Below are 16,887 nucleotides of genomic sequence, written 5' to 3' on the forward strand. Positions count from 1 at the left end.
ACAGTGACTGGCTGGGTACCCGTTGAGGCAAGTACCCTTTATTTATTTATTTTACACCATTTTGGTCTTTGATGGGGGGGGGGGGGGGGGGGGTCCTTTTCTACTGCAACTAAGTGCATTTGAAGGATGGAACTGAGCGCGCACGTCCACCACACTGAGGTGGACAAAGAAATTTAAAAAACGAGCAAACAGCAGGTGTGCTCTACAAGGTACGTCTAATTAAATAACTCCGCAGCTACGCTACATTTTTAATTACAGCATTGGTTTGCAGTGGGAGGACCCCTTTAATTTTTATATCATGTTGGATTTTTTTTAATTTTTTTTTACACTGAGATTAAATGGAGCATAAAATGTGGAGCAGGAACGCCGTGTCCGTGCTGTGAGCCTTCCCCAGGAGGCTGGACAGGAGAACATGGCTGACGTGCCCTCGACCGCCGTCCGAGCGCAGACACCATTTCGCGCTGCGTGTTATCAGCATTGCGAGGGAGGGGAAAGGCCGCCTCGCGCATCACGTGCTCCCCTCTCGTCCAATCAGGTGCCGTTTTGACGTCCACCGAGCGCGGTCTTAGCCAGACTCTCAGCTGAATGGCAATGGGGACGTGGAGGGTGTAGCGCTTGTCACTACTCGAAGGGAAGTGCGTTAAGAGAGCGGGAAAACCAGCACGCTGGGAAAGGTACGGACCAGTCTGCACTATATCCGCTACTCTAACTAGTCGGTGCAGCTCCCGTTACGTCTTCACTGCTCATTCCGCAGCGGCGCTCCATAGGCAGTCATTGTGACCAGCGAGTTGCGTAAAAGGCGTAACCCATTTCCGAGAATGGCGGCTGCAGAGTGAACGCATGCTCAGCCTCTGTTTACTTACCGCCTGGGCGAGGGAGAGGGTGGCGCTGACCACATGACTTTCTTTAGCCAATCACAGTCCGTCTAGTGCTGGGCTTTTCTGACTGACGTGTTTGGCTGTGTCCTTTCGGTTACTGTGCGGGCGCGCTGTGCGTCTTATACCGTGACCTGGAAAAAAAAAATGTTTTTCTTTAAATTAATTTATTTTTTATTATTATTAATTTATTTATAATGTTCGTCCATGCGTGAAAAGTGATCAAAGAGAAATGGCGGCGGCGGAGAGAGCGTGCGGATTTGGTGGGGCAGGAGACGGTCACGTGACGCGCCGGGCGGGTGTCTGAGAAGGTGACACGCAGGCGCGGTGGGTGGGGGGATCCACCCTGTCACGTGACCGCTCCATGCCGAACTGCACACAGTGCAGGGTTATAGGAGAGGCGGGGATGATGTCTACAAGTGGAAATGTAGTCAAATGTGGCTCCTGACTGTCTGCGGGGTGGGACACTGCATGTAAAGAAGGTGTGATCAGTATATACCCAACTGTACTGAGGGGCAGTTTTAACCCCCTTAGCGTCCACCTTTTTCTACAGTGGTCAGTAAATGCTTTGGGCTGGGCTGCCCACGAGAGCCGGGCTCCTGCTGTAATGGCCTGGATCGGAAGAAGCCCCAATCTGGGCTGTTTAAACCCCTTAGATGCTGCTGCGGTCAGTAGCTATTGACTATTGATCTACAAAGGGATCCACCTTTTCACATTGGCGAATGAGATTGTCAACTGTCTTGAAGTTGCAGGGGCCGCCCCTGAGTTTCAGAGAAAGTCCTGCAAATGGGTGGTGAAGTTTGTAACCCCCCCCCTCCCATAAGTGGGTGTTTCTGGGCATTCCCAGAGGAGAAGTTTTGGATACCCCAATTTTACCAACCTAAACGTCGGTCAGTATGGACTGTGGGTGCCAACGTCTGCATGACCCCGGCCGTCCCTTCAGTCTATCAGTGGATGTCAGTGCAGCACTAACAGAAATAAGGCCTCATGCACACAAACATTCAGGTTTTTTTGGCGGATAGGATGTGGACCCATTCATTGGTCAGTATGTCCCGTTCCGTAGCCCTGCCCAAAAAAAAAAAGAACATGTCCTATTCTTGTCCGTTTTAGGCATTGTTACAATGGATCTGAAAAAAAAAACAAAAACGGATGTCATACGTTTTTAGTTTTTTTTTGCGGACCACAAAACACATACGGTCGTGTGCATGTATCCTAATACTTTGTGTTGCCTAAGCAATGCAGTGTATTATGGAAGCGATCCAAAGATTGACTATTAAAGTCCTCTCGTAGGGCTAGTAAATAGTACAGAAAATACAAAGCTTTTCAATGGGGGAAAAAAATGCTAAAATAAAATCCCCCTCCACGTACTTGGTATCGCCACATCTGTAACGACCCAGACTACAGTTAGCATGTCATTTATCACCTATAGTGAACGCTGCAAAAAAAAAAATACATAAATACCAGAATTGCTGTTTTTTTTTATTTGCCACCAAACAAAAAAGTGTTATGTACTCCAAAATGATACCAATGAAAAGTACAAGGCGTCCTGCATAAAGCAAGCCCTCCCATAGCTCTGTAGAAACAAAAGGAAAAATGTTATGGGCCCTTGAGATGCGGCAATGCAAAAACTTTTTTTTCTTTTTCTTTAAGAAAAAAAAAGATTTTATTGTGCAAAAGTAGCAAAACGTAAAATAATATGTATTTGGTATCACCGTAATTTGTACTGACCCAGAGAATAAAGATATCATGTTATTTATGTTGAAAAATGAACGTAAAAGCTCAGTTGTCAGTATTGCTGTTTTTTCCCATCCCCCCCCCCCCCCCCCCCCCCACCAGTATGATCTGTGTACCCCAAAATGGCACCATTAAAAACTACAACTTGTCACTAAAAAAAACAAGCCCTCATACAGCTACATAGCCGGAAATAAATTAAAAGGTTATAGCTCTTGGGAAGGTGGCAATAAATAAAATTGCTTGGACAGTAAAGCCTGTATTATACTGCCCGATTTTTCGGCAGGTAATCGCTAGCAGGTGTTCGTATGCTCATCTTGCAGTGTAATAATGCCGCCAGTCCAAATTTTTTTACATGTTAAAAAATAACCGTTTCCAGGCGTCAGATCGCGGTGTCTAATAGCGATCTGACGCCTGCAAACCACTAGACCGCATGGGGACGAGCGATGGTATAAGCGATCACTCCTCCCTCATGCTGCGGAGGAGATGGCTGCATGTAATAGCAGCGGTCTCCTCCGCCAGGCAGGACAACCCCCTTTAATATTGATGACCTGTCCTTAGGATAGGTCATCAATATCAGATCGGCAGGGGTCCGACTCCTGGCACCCCCGCAGATCAGCTGGTCGAAGAGAAGGCGAGCGCAGCCTTCCCTTCATTGTTTACCCGCTCGTCGTCGACATGGCAGCAGTGAGCCGGTGTAGTTACAAGCCGTCCCATTCACTTTAATAGGACGGCTCCTTCCTGTTCCTACAGAGCCGTCCCGTAGAAGTGAATGGACGGCTTGTAACTACACCTGATCACTGTGAGCAGGTAAGCAATGAAGGGAAGGCTGCACTCGCGTGGCACTGCCTTCTCTTCAACCGGCTGATCTGCGGGGGTGCCAGGTGTCGGACCCCCGCTGATCTGATATTGATGACCTATCCTGAGGACAGATCATCAATAGAAAACTCCTGCGAACAGACACATGTGCAGCATGCAGATGTCAAGTGCGCGACTTCCTGACGGAAACCAGAAGGTCCCCTCTTATAGCCAATGGGATGCGCTGGTGTCCGTCGTATCTAGTACGGGAAATAAAACCGATAATCATGACCTGAGTCGCACTGTAGCCCATGACACTTGCATTTTGCACCCACTGGTTCTAAAAAAAAAATATAAAAAAAATCCATAGAATATTCCCAAATAGGCTGTTAGTATGTGATAGCAATGTTTATGGTAGTGTCCCTTTAAGATGACCTTAATAAATCTGCCCTGCAGTGTACAGGACGGCTTGCCTTGTTTTTCTTCTTTTCTTTTGTGTTTTTCGGCACATTGGTGTAAGATAATAACCACAAGGAATGCTTACCATAACACTGCAGAGCTCTGGTGTAATGCAACGGCCCCACAGGGACGCACCGCCGTCTAGGCGGTATTCTGATGTAAGAGCATGTAGACAGAGAAGTCCTCCTGAACTATTCATTAGTCTCTTCTTCAAGGGGCTGTCATCAGATGCACTTGCTTGCAGGATGAGGGCATTGACGTGACCAGCTGATTTTTGCCAGGGAAATCCTTGCCTGGGTAGACATTCAGAAGAGTACAGAGAGGGGTGAGCGCCCCGGTGCGCAGAGAGGGGTGAGCGCCCCGGTGCGCAGAGAGGGGTGAGCGCCCCGGTGCGCAGAGAGGGGTGAGCGCCCCGGTGCGCAGAGAGGGGTGAGCGCCCCGGTGCGCAGAGAGGGGTGAGCGCCCCGGTGCGCAGAGAGGGGTGAGCGCCCCGGTGCGCAGAGAGGGGTGAGCGCCCCGGTGGCGCAGAGAGGGGTGAGCGCCCCCGGTGCGCAGAGAGGGGGTGAGCGCCCCGGTGCGCAGAGAGGGGTGAGCGCCCCGGGTGCGCAGAGAGGGGGTGAGCGCCCCGGTGCGCAGAGAGGGGTGTGAGCGCCCCCGGTGCGCAGAGAGGGGTGAGCGCCCCGGTGCGCAGAGAGGGGTGAGCGCCCCGGGGCGCAGAGAGGGGTGAGCGCCCCGGTGCGCAGAGAGGGGGTGAGCGCCCCGGTGCGCAGAGAGGGGTGAGCGCCCCGGTGCGCAGAGAGGGGTGAGCGCCCCGGTGCGCAGAGAGGGGTGAGCGCCCCGGTGCGCAGAGAGGGGGTGAGCGCCCCGGTGCGCAGAGAGGGGGTGAGCGCCCCGGTGCGCAGAGAGGGGTGAGCGCCCCGGTGCGCAGAGAGGGGTGAGCGCCCCGGTGCGCAGAGAAGGGTGAGCGCCCCGGTGCACAGAGAAGGGTGAGCGCCCCCGGCGCACAGAGAAGGGTGAGCGCCCCCGGCGCACAGAGAGGGGTGAGCGCCCCCGGCGCACAGAGAAGGGTGAGCGTCCCGGCGCACAGAGAAGGGTGAGCGTCCCGGCGCACAGAGAAGGGTGAGCGTCCCGGCGCACAGAGAAGGGTGAGCGTCCCGGCGCACAGAGAAGGGTGAGCGTCCCGGCGCACAGAGAAGGGTGAGCGTCCCGGCGCACAGAGAAGGGTGAGCGCCCCGGTGCACAGAGAGGGGTGAGCCCCCCTGGGCAGGGAGGGTGAGCCCTGGGCACAGAGCGTGAGCCCCACTGCACAAAGCTGCTCTGCAGTCTGGCTTTTAGAGGTCGATGCTCCTGATGTACGCTTACAGATACATATATCGGCCATGAGACCACCCCGGGCCCCCTCTCCTAGTTAACGGCTGATTTTGCTAGGGGAAGCCTGGGAATAGTGCAAGGAGGGCACAAATCTGCCAGAACGGGAGCTGCTCATCCCGAGCAGGGCATCCCTCCCATGACACCAGTACTCTGTGTATCTAGACCCCCATTGAGCAGAGTATGTGGGCCAGAAGTTAGATTGAGCTGTATGGAGGTAGCATGCACCTGTGCCCAGAAGTGCAGCTAAAGGCACATAGGTCAGCTTGCCCCAAACCATGCCATGTTGCCTGCAGGTAGCCGGGAATCCTAGCCTCAGTTAAAAGGGTTGTCTGATCAGGATAACCACTAATGCCCTATCAAAGAGGCTATTCTGTAAAAAGCATTTTATTATCCATACACAGGACAGATGTTAAAGGGGTTCTCCGGGCTTTTACTATTGATGACCTATCCTCAGGATCAATATCAGATCAGTGGGGGCCGACACTGGGCACCCCCTCCGATCAGCTGTTAAATGTATGATAGGTGGGGTCCCGACCACTCTACCCCTGCTGATCAGTAGAATGGGGTCTCAAGCCCCTGGTCTGGAACCCATTGCCGCTCTAATCAGTCTCTATGGGACTGACAGACATAGCCAAGGACAGTGCCATCTCCATCAGTCACCTGGCAGTGTGCACCCTGACCTCCATTCAAACTCCTCTGGTGGCCCCCTGTTCTAGTAATGGGTGGGGCCCCAGTGATCATCCACAGGATAGGTGATACATTATTTTGGCAGACTTGGCTTGACCATATGTTACATGTACATGTTTAGCCCATTTATATCATTTCACGACCGCACCCCATATGAACCTATAGGACAGAATACTAGGATGGTGGAAGTGCTGTAGTCGGGACATGAGCAGGTACAGCAGCCCGAGCGCACCTGGGTGTTGCAGAGTGTAATGCAGTACTCGCTATAACCTGGGTGTGGCAGTGTTCGCACGATAAGCTCCTCCCCCTACTGTCTAGGCGGCAACAGGAGCACGTGATTAGAGCCTCGTGTTCTTGCCGCCGCAGATGCCAGGTGGGTGACGTCACTCGTCCTGCGCTTGCGCGGAGGCCGAGTGGATTTCTTGCAACTTAATTATGTATTTTTTTTATTTTAAAAAGCAACCCCGTGCATGTGAGAGGGCGGTACCGCGGGGTAAGTGCCCTGCAGTGATCGGGAGAGGACGGCCCTGAGCTCCGGCGGCGGCTGGGGGAGTGGGGGGAAACTGTGAGGTAAGCAGAGTCCGCGGTGTACTACGGGGCACAGCTGGCAGTGCAGAGGCGGGGGGGCAGGGGGGTGCTGAGAGGTGTGTGATACATGGCTGCAGGAGGGGTGCTGCGGGGGCCACCATTGTAGACTGTGTGGTCACCTCACCAGAGCCCGGCTCCTCTTCTGGCCACAAAGTAATATATACACACACAATGGCCTCAGGATTCAATATTATCAGCATACAATTGTCCTTTTCTGACCCATCCTAAAGTTGAAACTGGATTTTGCGGATCAGATGAAGACGTATTCATTTCAGTTGGGCCTTTAAAAGATGCGGACGGCACGCGGTGATCCCACAGCCTCATGTTCTATTCTTCTCCATGTTATGCACAAGGATAGGGCCGTGCTAACATAGGGCAGGACGTACCCGGTATTCTCTGCAATTTGCCGACCTCAAAAATGGCTATGACCGTGTGCATGAGCCCTAATCTGCACCAGTGGGTGATATGCTGTGGATTATCCATTGTGGCTGCACCCACGTGACTATCAGGCCTCTGTCAGACGAGCGAGTGCAGTGTGGAAATCGCGCTCCCTGAGTGAACGCGACCCTACGTTCTGGACACTGCTAGTCTTGCAGGAGCGTACAGCCTTATACTGATTTATAATGCTGTGTGCCTCTGCATGATCTTATTGCTACAGAACCATACTGACAGCTGTATGTCAGTGTGACCCTGTAGAAGGAAGGTTATGCAGAGGCACACAGCATTATAAATCAGTATAAAGCCTCATGCAGATGTCCGTGGAACACGGTCCGTGAGATACCGGACTGGCATCCTGCTGAGTGCAGCAGCGCACGGTGTCCTTGGTTGCTATTACGCCGTGCCGCTTCGTTTGCCGCCGCTGCTGCTACAGTAATACACTCTTATAGATAGCGGTTTCACGAAGCGCACGGCGTCCCAGCAACCAAGGATGCCGTGCACGCTACTCAGGGAGTGTTAATTTCGTCTGAAGCAGCCCTAAACTGCTCGGGGTGCTGCAAAAAAATCAGTTCATTTATCTAAATAGGGTTGTTTTGGCGGGAAGCACATGGATTTCTTCAAGCCCAGAAATCTTATGCAACAAAATCTGTCACATGTGAAGAGGCCCTTAAAGGGTTTTCCAGTGACTCGTCTATTGGTGACCTACCTCTGTATGGAGCAGCGCTGCAGTAACCGGACAAGGGCCACTACCCAGCAGACTGACTGTACGGGTTCTGATAGTGTATTTTGCAGTCGGTAGTTAACAAAACTTTTTGCTGGAGTCGCCTTTTTTATTTATTTGATATATGGAAATTTTTTATTAATTTGTTGGGTTTTATCTGGTCCGTCATACATTAAAGGGGTTATCCCATGAAAATATTCAACTTTTTTCAAACCTGCATCTGAATACTTATTAAAAATTTAGTCTAGCTACTGAAATCTATCTGTATAGCGCCACCTGCTGTTTGCTCTTTTTCTAATTTCTCTGTCCTGCTCACTGAGATGGACACACATGCTCAGTCCCATCCTTCAGCTTCAGCAGAAAGGACACATTCCTTCAGAAAGCGCACGCCCCCTTAGCTACCATCTTGAAATAAATCTATCAGAACAATGAATGGGGAGATGTCTGGATCCATGTGAGGTACAGGGCTGGTTCTAGCTTTGTTAGAAAGAGACTGTCACCTAGTCTATTATATGATTTTTATTTTTTACATTAATCATGGGATAACCCCTTTTAAAAAATATTTTTTTTATTAATTTGTTTTTTCTTCCTCTTTTTAGAGATATGCATCTTGTAAGCAGACGGCCATTACAATTAATGGTATAAGCATATCTTGCAGCCACCATGGAGGAAGAATCGGCTGCGAGAGGTGGCATAGACGGTGTAGGCAAACTGCCATCCGCAGCTCCTGCCTTCTTTGTCATCCTGACTCCATCTCAGGGCGATGGCTCGAAGGAAGAAGGGATCTTGGTTGCCAATAGGGATGTATCGTCTGTGGCACCAGTTATCACAACCGGTTCAGATCAATCCAAGTCAGATTTCTTCCTTTCATCTAATTGTACATCTGGGGAGATCACTGTGACCCTCGACAATAACAACATGTGGAATGAGTTTTACCGCTGTAACACCGAGATGGTCTTAACCAAGCAAGGAAGACGGATGTTTCCTTATTGTCGCTATTGGATATCTGGTTTAAATCCTTATCTAAAATACATCCTTGTTATGGACATCACTCCGTTGGATAATCAGCGCTGTAAGTGGAATGGAAAGTGGTGGGAGCCTGCGGGGAAAGCCGACCCACATGTTCTGGGCAGGGTGTTCATTCACCCCGAGTCTCCGTCTACAGGGCAGTATTGGATGCATCAGCCCGTCTCTTTCTATAAACTGAAGCTGACCAATAATATTTTGGACCAAGAGGGTCACATCATTCTTCACTCCATGCACCGCTACTTGCCACGGCTACACGTGGTTCCCGCCGAAAAGTCGCCGGAGGTAATTCAGCTTAACGGACCCGACGTTCACACTTTCACTTTCCCGCAGACCGAATTCATTGCCGTTACAGCCTATCAGAATTTCCAAATTACCCAGCTAAAAATTGATTGCAACCCTTTTGCCAAAGGTTTTCGGGAAGGTACCGTACCAGGACGACCAGTTAAAGATTTGAAGCACAAACCTTCAGAACAGGAGGTGGACGCTTCGAGCAGTAAAAATTTAGAGGAGAATGAGGACCCCGATCGCATGAAAAAGCTACAGGAATTATTCAAAATGTCTGAGTATTTAGATGGTGACAAAGAGAATGACATTTTCAACTCGGTGCGAGAATTCCTAAAGTTGACCAAGTCAACGCCTGTACTTGACAAAGACACTAAACCAGATGAAGATGTCCTTAAAAGGTATAACATATGAGCTGGTGTAGATGCTTAGAAGAGGACCGGTCGGCTCTTCTGCCTTGTCTGTTTAAAAAAAAAAAAATATATATATATATATATATATATATATATATATATATATATATTGTATTCCACGTAATATAGCGATTCTGCTTGCTGTGAAATCTTTTATGCATCCTGCTAGAAGGTAGACCCTTTCCTTACACAAGCTCAAGGCTGGTTACTTTACACTATTATTTTGTGCCAAAAAACCTGCTTGCAACTGGTTCCTTTTTTTAGGAATCTGCTTAGCTAACCACCCTTTTCTAGACACTTTTCAAATGTGTCTAGTGAGGCACAAAACCCTTTAAAGGGGTTCATGCATAGTTTTTGAGCCAAAGCCAGAAGTGCAATCAGCAGAAAAGAAAAATGTACCATATTTTTTGCCCGTAAAAGACGCACCTAGGTTTTAGAGGAGGAAAAGAAGAAAAAATATTTTTCATCAGACCTCAGATCAAACCCCCAGTGTTTCTCAGACCCCCAGTGTTTCTCAGACCTCAGATCAGACCCCCAGTGTTTCTCAGACCTCAGATCAGACCCCCAGTGTTTCTCAGACCTCAGATCAGACTCCCAGTGTTTCTCAGACCTCAGATCAGACCCCCAGTGTTTCTCAGACTTCAGATCAGACTCCCAGTGTTTCTCAGACTTCAGATCAGACTCCCAGTGTTTCTCAGACTTCAGATCAGACTCCCAGTGTTTCTCAGACTTCAGATCAGACTCCCAGTGTTTCTCAGACCTCAGATCAGACTCCCAGTGTTTCTCAGACCTCAGATCAGACTCCCAGTGTTTCTCAGACCTCAGATCAGACTCCCAGTGTTTCTCAGACCTCAGATCAGACTCCCAGTGTTTCTCAGACCTCAGATCAGACTCCCAGTGTTTCTCAGACCTCAGATCAGACACACAGTGTTTCTCAGACCTCAGATCAGACACACAGTGTTTCTCAGACCTCAGATCAGACACACAGTGTTTCTCAGACCTCAGATCAGACACACAGTGTTTCTCAGACCTCAGATCAGACACACAGTGTTTCTCAGACCTCAGATCAGACACACAGTGTTTCTCAGACCTCAGATCAGACACACAGTGTTTCTCAGACCTCAGATCAGACACACAGTGTTTCTCAGACCTCAGATCAAACTCCCAGTGTTTTTCAGACCTCAGATCAGACACACAGTGTTTCTCAGACCTCAGATCAGACACACAGTGTTTCTCAGACCTCAGATCAGACACACAGTGTTTCTCAGACCTCAGATCAGACACACAGTGTTTCTCAGACCTCAGATCAAACTCCCAGTGTTTTTCAGACCTCAGATCAGACACATAGTGTTGAGGAGAACCCTTTTCAGACAAACAGTGCTACACCAAGTAGGGACACGCTCCTTTTAGTAAAGGGTATGGTAATGACCAATTGCCATTTTGTTCGTAAATATTTGGGGAGGAATAACAGAGGAACCGCACAATGCAGAGCTATGAGAAAAAATGGTCTTGCATTGTTATTTCTTCGGGAATTAAAGTATTTACTTGAATGTCAGGAGAGCTAACATGTAAATGCAATAAAATGGTTTTCTGAGACTTTAATGCTGATGACCTATCCTCTGGACATCCAGGACCCCCAGTGGTGATGACAGGCAGCTCAGATCCATAGAAGTGAATGGGAATGAGCGTGATACCGAGCACAGCCGCTATACAATGTATGATGCTGTGCTGGTAAGCTGAGAGAAGGCGTGGTGCTCACAGGAGCGCCCGTGTCTTCTCAAACACCTGATCAGTGGGGTTCCAGGGTGGGGGGGGGGGGGGGGCGGCCCACCGATCAGTAACTGATGACCTATCCTGAGTTGCTTGAGAAAGACCACACAGGTTGAAACGTCGCACTGTATTGGTTAATAAACCTTTGGATACTGAAGACAAGAGAGTGCTGCGGTTTCTTTACAAGTTTACCTATCCTGAGGATAGGTCATCAGTATAACAATGTCGGTGTTTCTGTTTTAGACACCTAGAATTCCTGTTGTGAAGACAATTTTGTAATTTATCTAGTTTGGGGAATGTGGCTTTATATGCGCCCTTTTGATAGCTTCTAGTTCTTCCTCGTTTTGTAAATGTTCAGCTACTTCGTAAAGGGAAGTTATCATCAGAAAATGACCTATTGTTTAAAACATATTTTAGAAGAATTTTAATAATATTATTTTGAATTTTCCATGTCACTGAAAATTCCTTAAGTCCCGCTTTTTCACAGGCCACTGAGCCTATTAATAGGAAACAGTTCCTGGTTTGTACAAATCACTTCTCAGCAATTATTTTATTATCACAGGCAATAATATATCATATATATATATATATATATATATATATACACACACACAGATAAGACAGGATCCACCATTCACAGTAGGTGATATAGATTTGGATAGAACCGGCACTCAAAACAATTGGAATAAGCGTGGAAGTAAATTAAAATTATTTATTAAACAGTAAGCGTTGATTAAGCTATATTCTGTGTACATCAGAGTAAAAATTCATAAAAATGACATAAAAAACATAAAACATATATATACCAAATAAATATATATCTCCAATATAGAAGAATCTCAAATGCTGGGCACAGCAGACTGCATCCGTGTCCCTCCCAGTTGGGTAAGGCTGTTAGATCGCGGGCGTCTATGCCAAAGCAGAATATTTGAGATATATACCGTGGTACATAGCATAAAATACTATATTTGAGGGGATTCAATGGCAGGTATCCCACATAATCCTAATTGCATATATTGCTCCAACGTATAGGATAGGGGATCTAAGATAGTCAGATGTGGTCTATATTTTGGACCATGAATGGATCGTCCAGCGCATCTGTGATGTTACAGCTTAGGCTACTTTCACACTGCCGTTTCTGGGTTTTCCTGTGAGATCCGTTTCAAGGCTCTCACAAGCGGTCCAAAACGGATCAGTTTTGCCCTAATGTATTCTGAATGGATAAGGATCTGTTCAGAATGCATCAGTTTGTCTCCGTTCAGCCTCCATTCCGCTCTGGAGGCGGACAACAAAACGCTGCTTGCAGCGTTTTGGTGTCCGCCTGGCGATGCGGAGCCAAACGGATTCGTCCTGATTTACAATGTAAGTCAATGGGGACGGATCGTTTACATTGACACAATATGGTGCAATTGTAAACTGATCCGTCCCCCATTGACTTTCAATGTAAGTCAGGACGGATCCGTTTGACTTACACTTAGACTTTTTTTTTTACAGAGTAATGCAGATGGATCAGTTCTGAACGGATACAAGCGTTTGCATTATAGGTGCGGACCCATCTGTGCAGATACCAGACGGATCCGCACCTAACGCAGGTGTGAAAGTAGCCTTATCTACTCTCTCCCTGTACAATGAACTCAGTACAGGTCACAGAGCATACCTCGAAAACTCTCCCATAGAAGTCTGAGGTCCCCTCCTGTCCATGGTGTCTGCTGCAAAGTATGTTAAGAACAGCTCGGGCATAATCATGTTCAGGAAACTGAATAAAAAAATAATAGATCAGAAAAAAAGGATGCATGTCACTATTTGGTTTTAACTGACAGATAACATTCTAGGTGACCCCCTTCCTCCTAAACTGGCCATACAAATGAGATGAGCGCTCGTTTGGCCAAGAGCTCCTCTCTCTTTTTCTCTTCTCTCTTTCTTTCCTCTCTTTCTCTCTTTCTTTCTCTTCTCTTTCTTTCTTCTCTCTTCTTTCTCTCTTTCTCTCTCTTTTCTTCTTCTCTCTCTTTTCTCTCTCTCTTTCTCTTCTTTCTCTCTTTCTCTCTCGCCTCCTATGCTTGGCTTGGCTGAGCGTGCATATGTAGTTACAGGGAAGAGGGGACACTTCTGAAATCCAGCGTGCCTGATCCTTATTTTCCATGCAAAGGAATGTCAGGTAGAGTTGCCACATCTCATGTGTATGGCCAGCTTAAAGTTACTGGAGTAAAAATAAAATCCCGATAAACTGTGTTATTCTGGTTATTAAAGAAGAGCAGAAATGTGACAAGAGTGCTGCACCAGTCAGCTTCTGCTCCAAACCTGTAGCTATCAGGTTCTTCTGATGACACAAAATGCTTGATATTGGACAGAATTTTTCAGCTATGCTGTCCATTCTTTTTCTCCTTTTTTTAACACAGGCCGATAGAGAGGGCGATGATCAGGAATGAGGAGGTTTATCCCCAAACATTGCCCGCTCGTTAGCTGCTATGGTTGACGAACGATCGTAGATTCGCGTTTTTGTCGGCAGCACATCCCTGTTCATTCGGTGCAATGTGATGCCAACAAACAAGCACGAAATGAGCATTTGCTTATATGTGCGGTGACTGGAGGCATGTTTATATAGGCCAACCGAACATTTGTATCCAATAATTGACCCGATCCTATATACGTATAGTCACTTTATATGCATACGGATTTAGGTGCAATATAATCTTCTCTTCTCCTATAGGTTCGCCGAACACTCCTCTGTGGCATCTCTATCTACACCCCCTGAGCAGCTTAGTGTTGAAGTTAAAAAGGAGCCTGAAGATGACTACGATTACAGTAAGGCTTCAGCTTCAGCTCTAGAAGGTGTAGCGGTTAAGCAAGAACAGTCCGACACTGAAGATGCCGATGTCGATTATCCCATATTAGAGAAGCACTTTGCAAAGTTCAAGGAAGATCCTTACCTGGATGGAAACCACTCTTCAGACAGCCCAACAGGGGTTGCAAAAGCAAAATTATTGGAACTTGACCAGGGCAGTATGTGCCTGGAGCCTTGTGCTGCTGATAACCACCTTGAGGCTCCCGATTTACCAAAGCCGGTCTTACCCGAAGACACACTACAAGACATGGATGCGCAGGACTCCACTCTCCGCACAGAGAGTCCTCCTATTTGTCCAAGCCCAAGTGTTAATTCCCAGGTTGGAGTCGATGTCTCTGTAAAAGAAAAGAGGAAGAGAATATGTAAGAACAAGATTGATGAAATATACGCGACCCTGCAAACTGCACTGAGAACCTCCCGCGGTCCTAAAAGGAAATGTCCTTTACTGTACCCCAAACCTCCAGTAACACCAACCCCTGGAAATGAGGGCACTGTGGCACCCATAGCGAAAAAAAGAGGGAGGCCGCCCAAGCCTAAAATTTCTAAGGTAGGACGCCCTGCAAAAAAAGACAATCCCATAGAAGCTCCACGATTGTTCCCAGATTTCAATCCAGACCTTGAAGATGTGGACGGAGTCTTATTTGTTGCTTTTTCTTCTAAGGTAAAATTTAAATAGATGTAGTGTTCTGAGCGATAGTTTTAGAGGCTCTTATGCGCCCTATTGTGAATATGAGGGGACGCTGACATCACGCCAGCCTTGCTATGTAAATCCTGTATGTAGCAGAATTGTACAGTTGATCATTTTTATGAAGGATTGTGCTCATTTGGAATGATTAAATCACAGCCAATTTGTCAATTAGATTTTAAGTTATAGGAGGTCTTCTTCACTAGAAATTGTTTTCACACACACCCATATATATGATTTGTAGAAAGCACCACTATTAGGGATGAGCGAATCGACTTTCGGATGAAACATCCGAAGTCGATTCACATAAAACTTTGTTCTAATACTGTACGGAGCAGGAGCTCCGTACAGTATTAGACTGTATTGGCTCCGATGAACCAAAGTTATTGCTTTGAAGTCTCACGAGACTTCGTGTAATTTCCTAAATTAATTTTTACAGTAAAAAAACATTTCCCGAACCTCGGGTTCGGTTCCAAGGTACCACTTGGAACCGAACCCGAGTTCGGGAAATGTTTTTTTACAGTATAAATTAATTTATGAAGTTATTGCGCGATGGAGCGGCAGGACGTGCATGTGCACTTCTGCTCCATTCATTCTCTATGGGAGCACCATAGCTGAGTACAGCACAACTCCTTTAACAGATGCTTTAGCAGTAATATCCCACTGTTGAGGTTACTGCACTACAAATATGTCTGGATTTGAATGACGTTCCAACATAAAACTATTTCTGATTCAACTAGAGATTCCCAATGAGATAACGCCTTCCAAAATGGGGCTCAATCCCAGCTAAGCCTTTAAGCCGCCACTTCAGGGGAAATGTATTAATTGGCGGCCATTCAGATAAATGGCGGCAACACGAGGATGGCTGGAGTCCGCCAGAATGGAAACCACTAATACTGAGCTGCTCTCCATTCTAGCTCATAGAGGTGGGATCCCTGGCGGACTTAACAGGGTTATAGGGTTGCCCCTTTAATGAATAAGTAGTATTGAAACATGTGGTAGAGGGTAGGGCTGAAACGATTACTCGATTTGAATCGAGTAATTCGACACAAATAGTTATATAATTATTTATCAGAACCCGTTAAGAAAAGACTGTTTTTTTTTTTTTTTTTTTACTAAAGCAATTTTATCCCCGGTTGATGTGTTTTTGTAGGAAGCTCTGGATGTCCACATGGAGAATAAGCCTCCAGATACTGAACCTTCCAGTCTTTCGACTCCTGAAGCCAACACAGAACTAACAGGTAGATGGACTGAATACATGTATAAGGCTACTTTCACACTAGCGGCAGCCTTCTCCGGCATGTCGTAGTTTTATTCCGGCTGCCTCTCGGCATGTTTGCCGTGCTGCCGCCGAAACTCTATTATAGTCAATGGGGCCGGAGCAGACCTCCGGCAGCACGCGTGCACTAGCGTCAGCACGGATCCGGCAGGCTGTTCACCCACCAGAGCAGCCTGCCGGAGAAGGCTGCTGTTAGTGTGAAAGTAGCCTAAGGGGGCATTCACACGACCGTATTTTGGTCTGCATCTGATCCACATTTCATGCAGATTGGTGCGGACCCATTCACTTCAATGGGGCCACAAAAGATGCGGACAGCACACTGTGTGCTGTCAGCATCCGTATGTCCGTTCCGCGGTCCCTCAAGAAAAAACATTTAATCAAATAACGAAAAAGGGCGCCTTCTATGACCAAATATATTCAAATTTTTGTCATATATTTGGCACAGATTTTGTTGCATAAAATGATTTGCAGCAAAATCTGCGACTTTTTCCCCTTCCAAGTTTAAAAAAAAAAAAAAAGGCATGTAGGTGCGGAGGCCCATCTCATTTATTATTTTCTAAGACAGTTTTTGGTGTAGAAAATTATCTAAATCTACGCCAGCAAGGGAGCTGACGTAGATTTAAGGCTTTTGTATGCACCTTACTTGTATGCACCTAAGTTATGTAGAGGCTGATGAGCACGTGCACTATTTTGGTCTATGATTTGGACCAAATGCGCCTATTGAAGTCTATGGGTCCATGAAAAACACTTGACGGGTGGCATTCGTGTTCTATAAGTGGTTTTTGCTGGCCATTTGTAGGAAATGCACTGTAAAATAGTTCTCAGCCTAGCAGTGTCCGTGGAATCAGAATGACACAGAGAGGGCAAAAAACGGACACACAGACCAAACACGAGTCTTTGACAGACATCTTCAGGGGTG

The 16,887-nt window shown here is 47.2% G+C and overlaps 1 protein-coding gene across 5 annotated transcripts in view; it reads left to right on the top strand.

The window, feature by feature from the left end:
• Positions 1 to 288: 288 nt before the first annotated feature.
• Positions 289 to 16,887, top strand: part of LOC120981929 (MAX gene-associated protein-like) — a 55,548-nt gene continuing 38,949 nt past the window's right edge. For 3 of the 5 annotated variants that reach the window (XM_040411727.1, XM_040411731.1, XM_040411732.1), the window contains exons 1-5: positions 290 to 674; positions 6,381 to 6,491; positions 8,270 to 9,380; positions 13,870 to 14,665; positions 15,843 to 15,930. In XM_040411727.1, coding sequence (XP_040267661.1) covers positions 8,332 to 9,380; positions 13,870 to 14,665; positions 15,843 to 15,930 — 1,933 coding nt within the window. In that variant the 5' untranslated portion in view covers positions 290 to 674; positions 6,381 to 6,491; positions 8,270 to 8,331. Of the gene's footprint in view, positions 675 to 6,380; positions 6,492 to 8,269; positions 9,381 to 13,869; positions 14,666 to 15,842; positions 15,931 to 16,887 lie in introns of all 5 variants that reach the window. The other 2 variants (XM_040411729.1, XM_040411728.1) reach the window with 2 other exon arrangements.

Source organism: Bufo bufo, chromosome 11, assembly GCF_905171765.1.
Source record: "Bufo bufo chromosome 11, aBufBuf1.1, whole genome shotgun sequence".
In the NCBI taxonomy this organism is placed as follows: domain Eukaryota; kingdom Metazoa; phylum Chordata; class Amphibia; order Anura; family Bufonidae; genus Bufo; species Bufo bufo.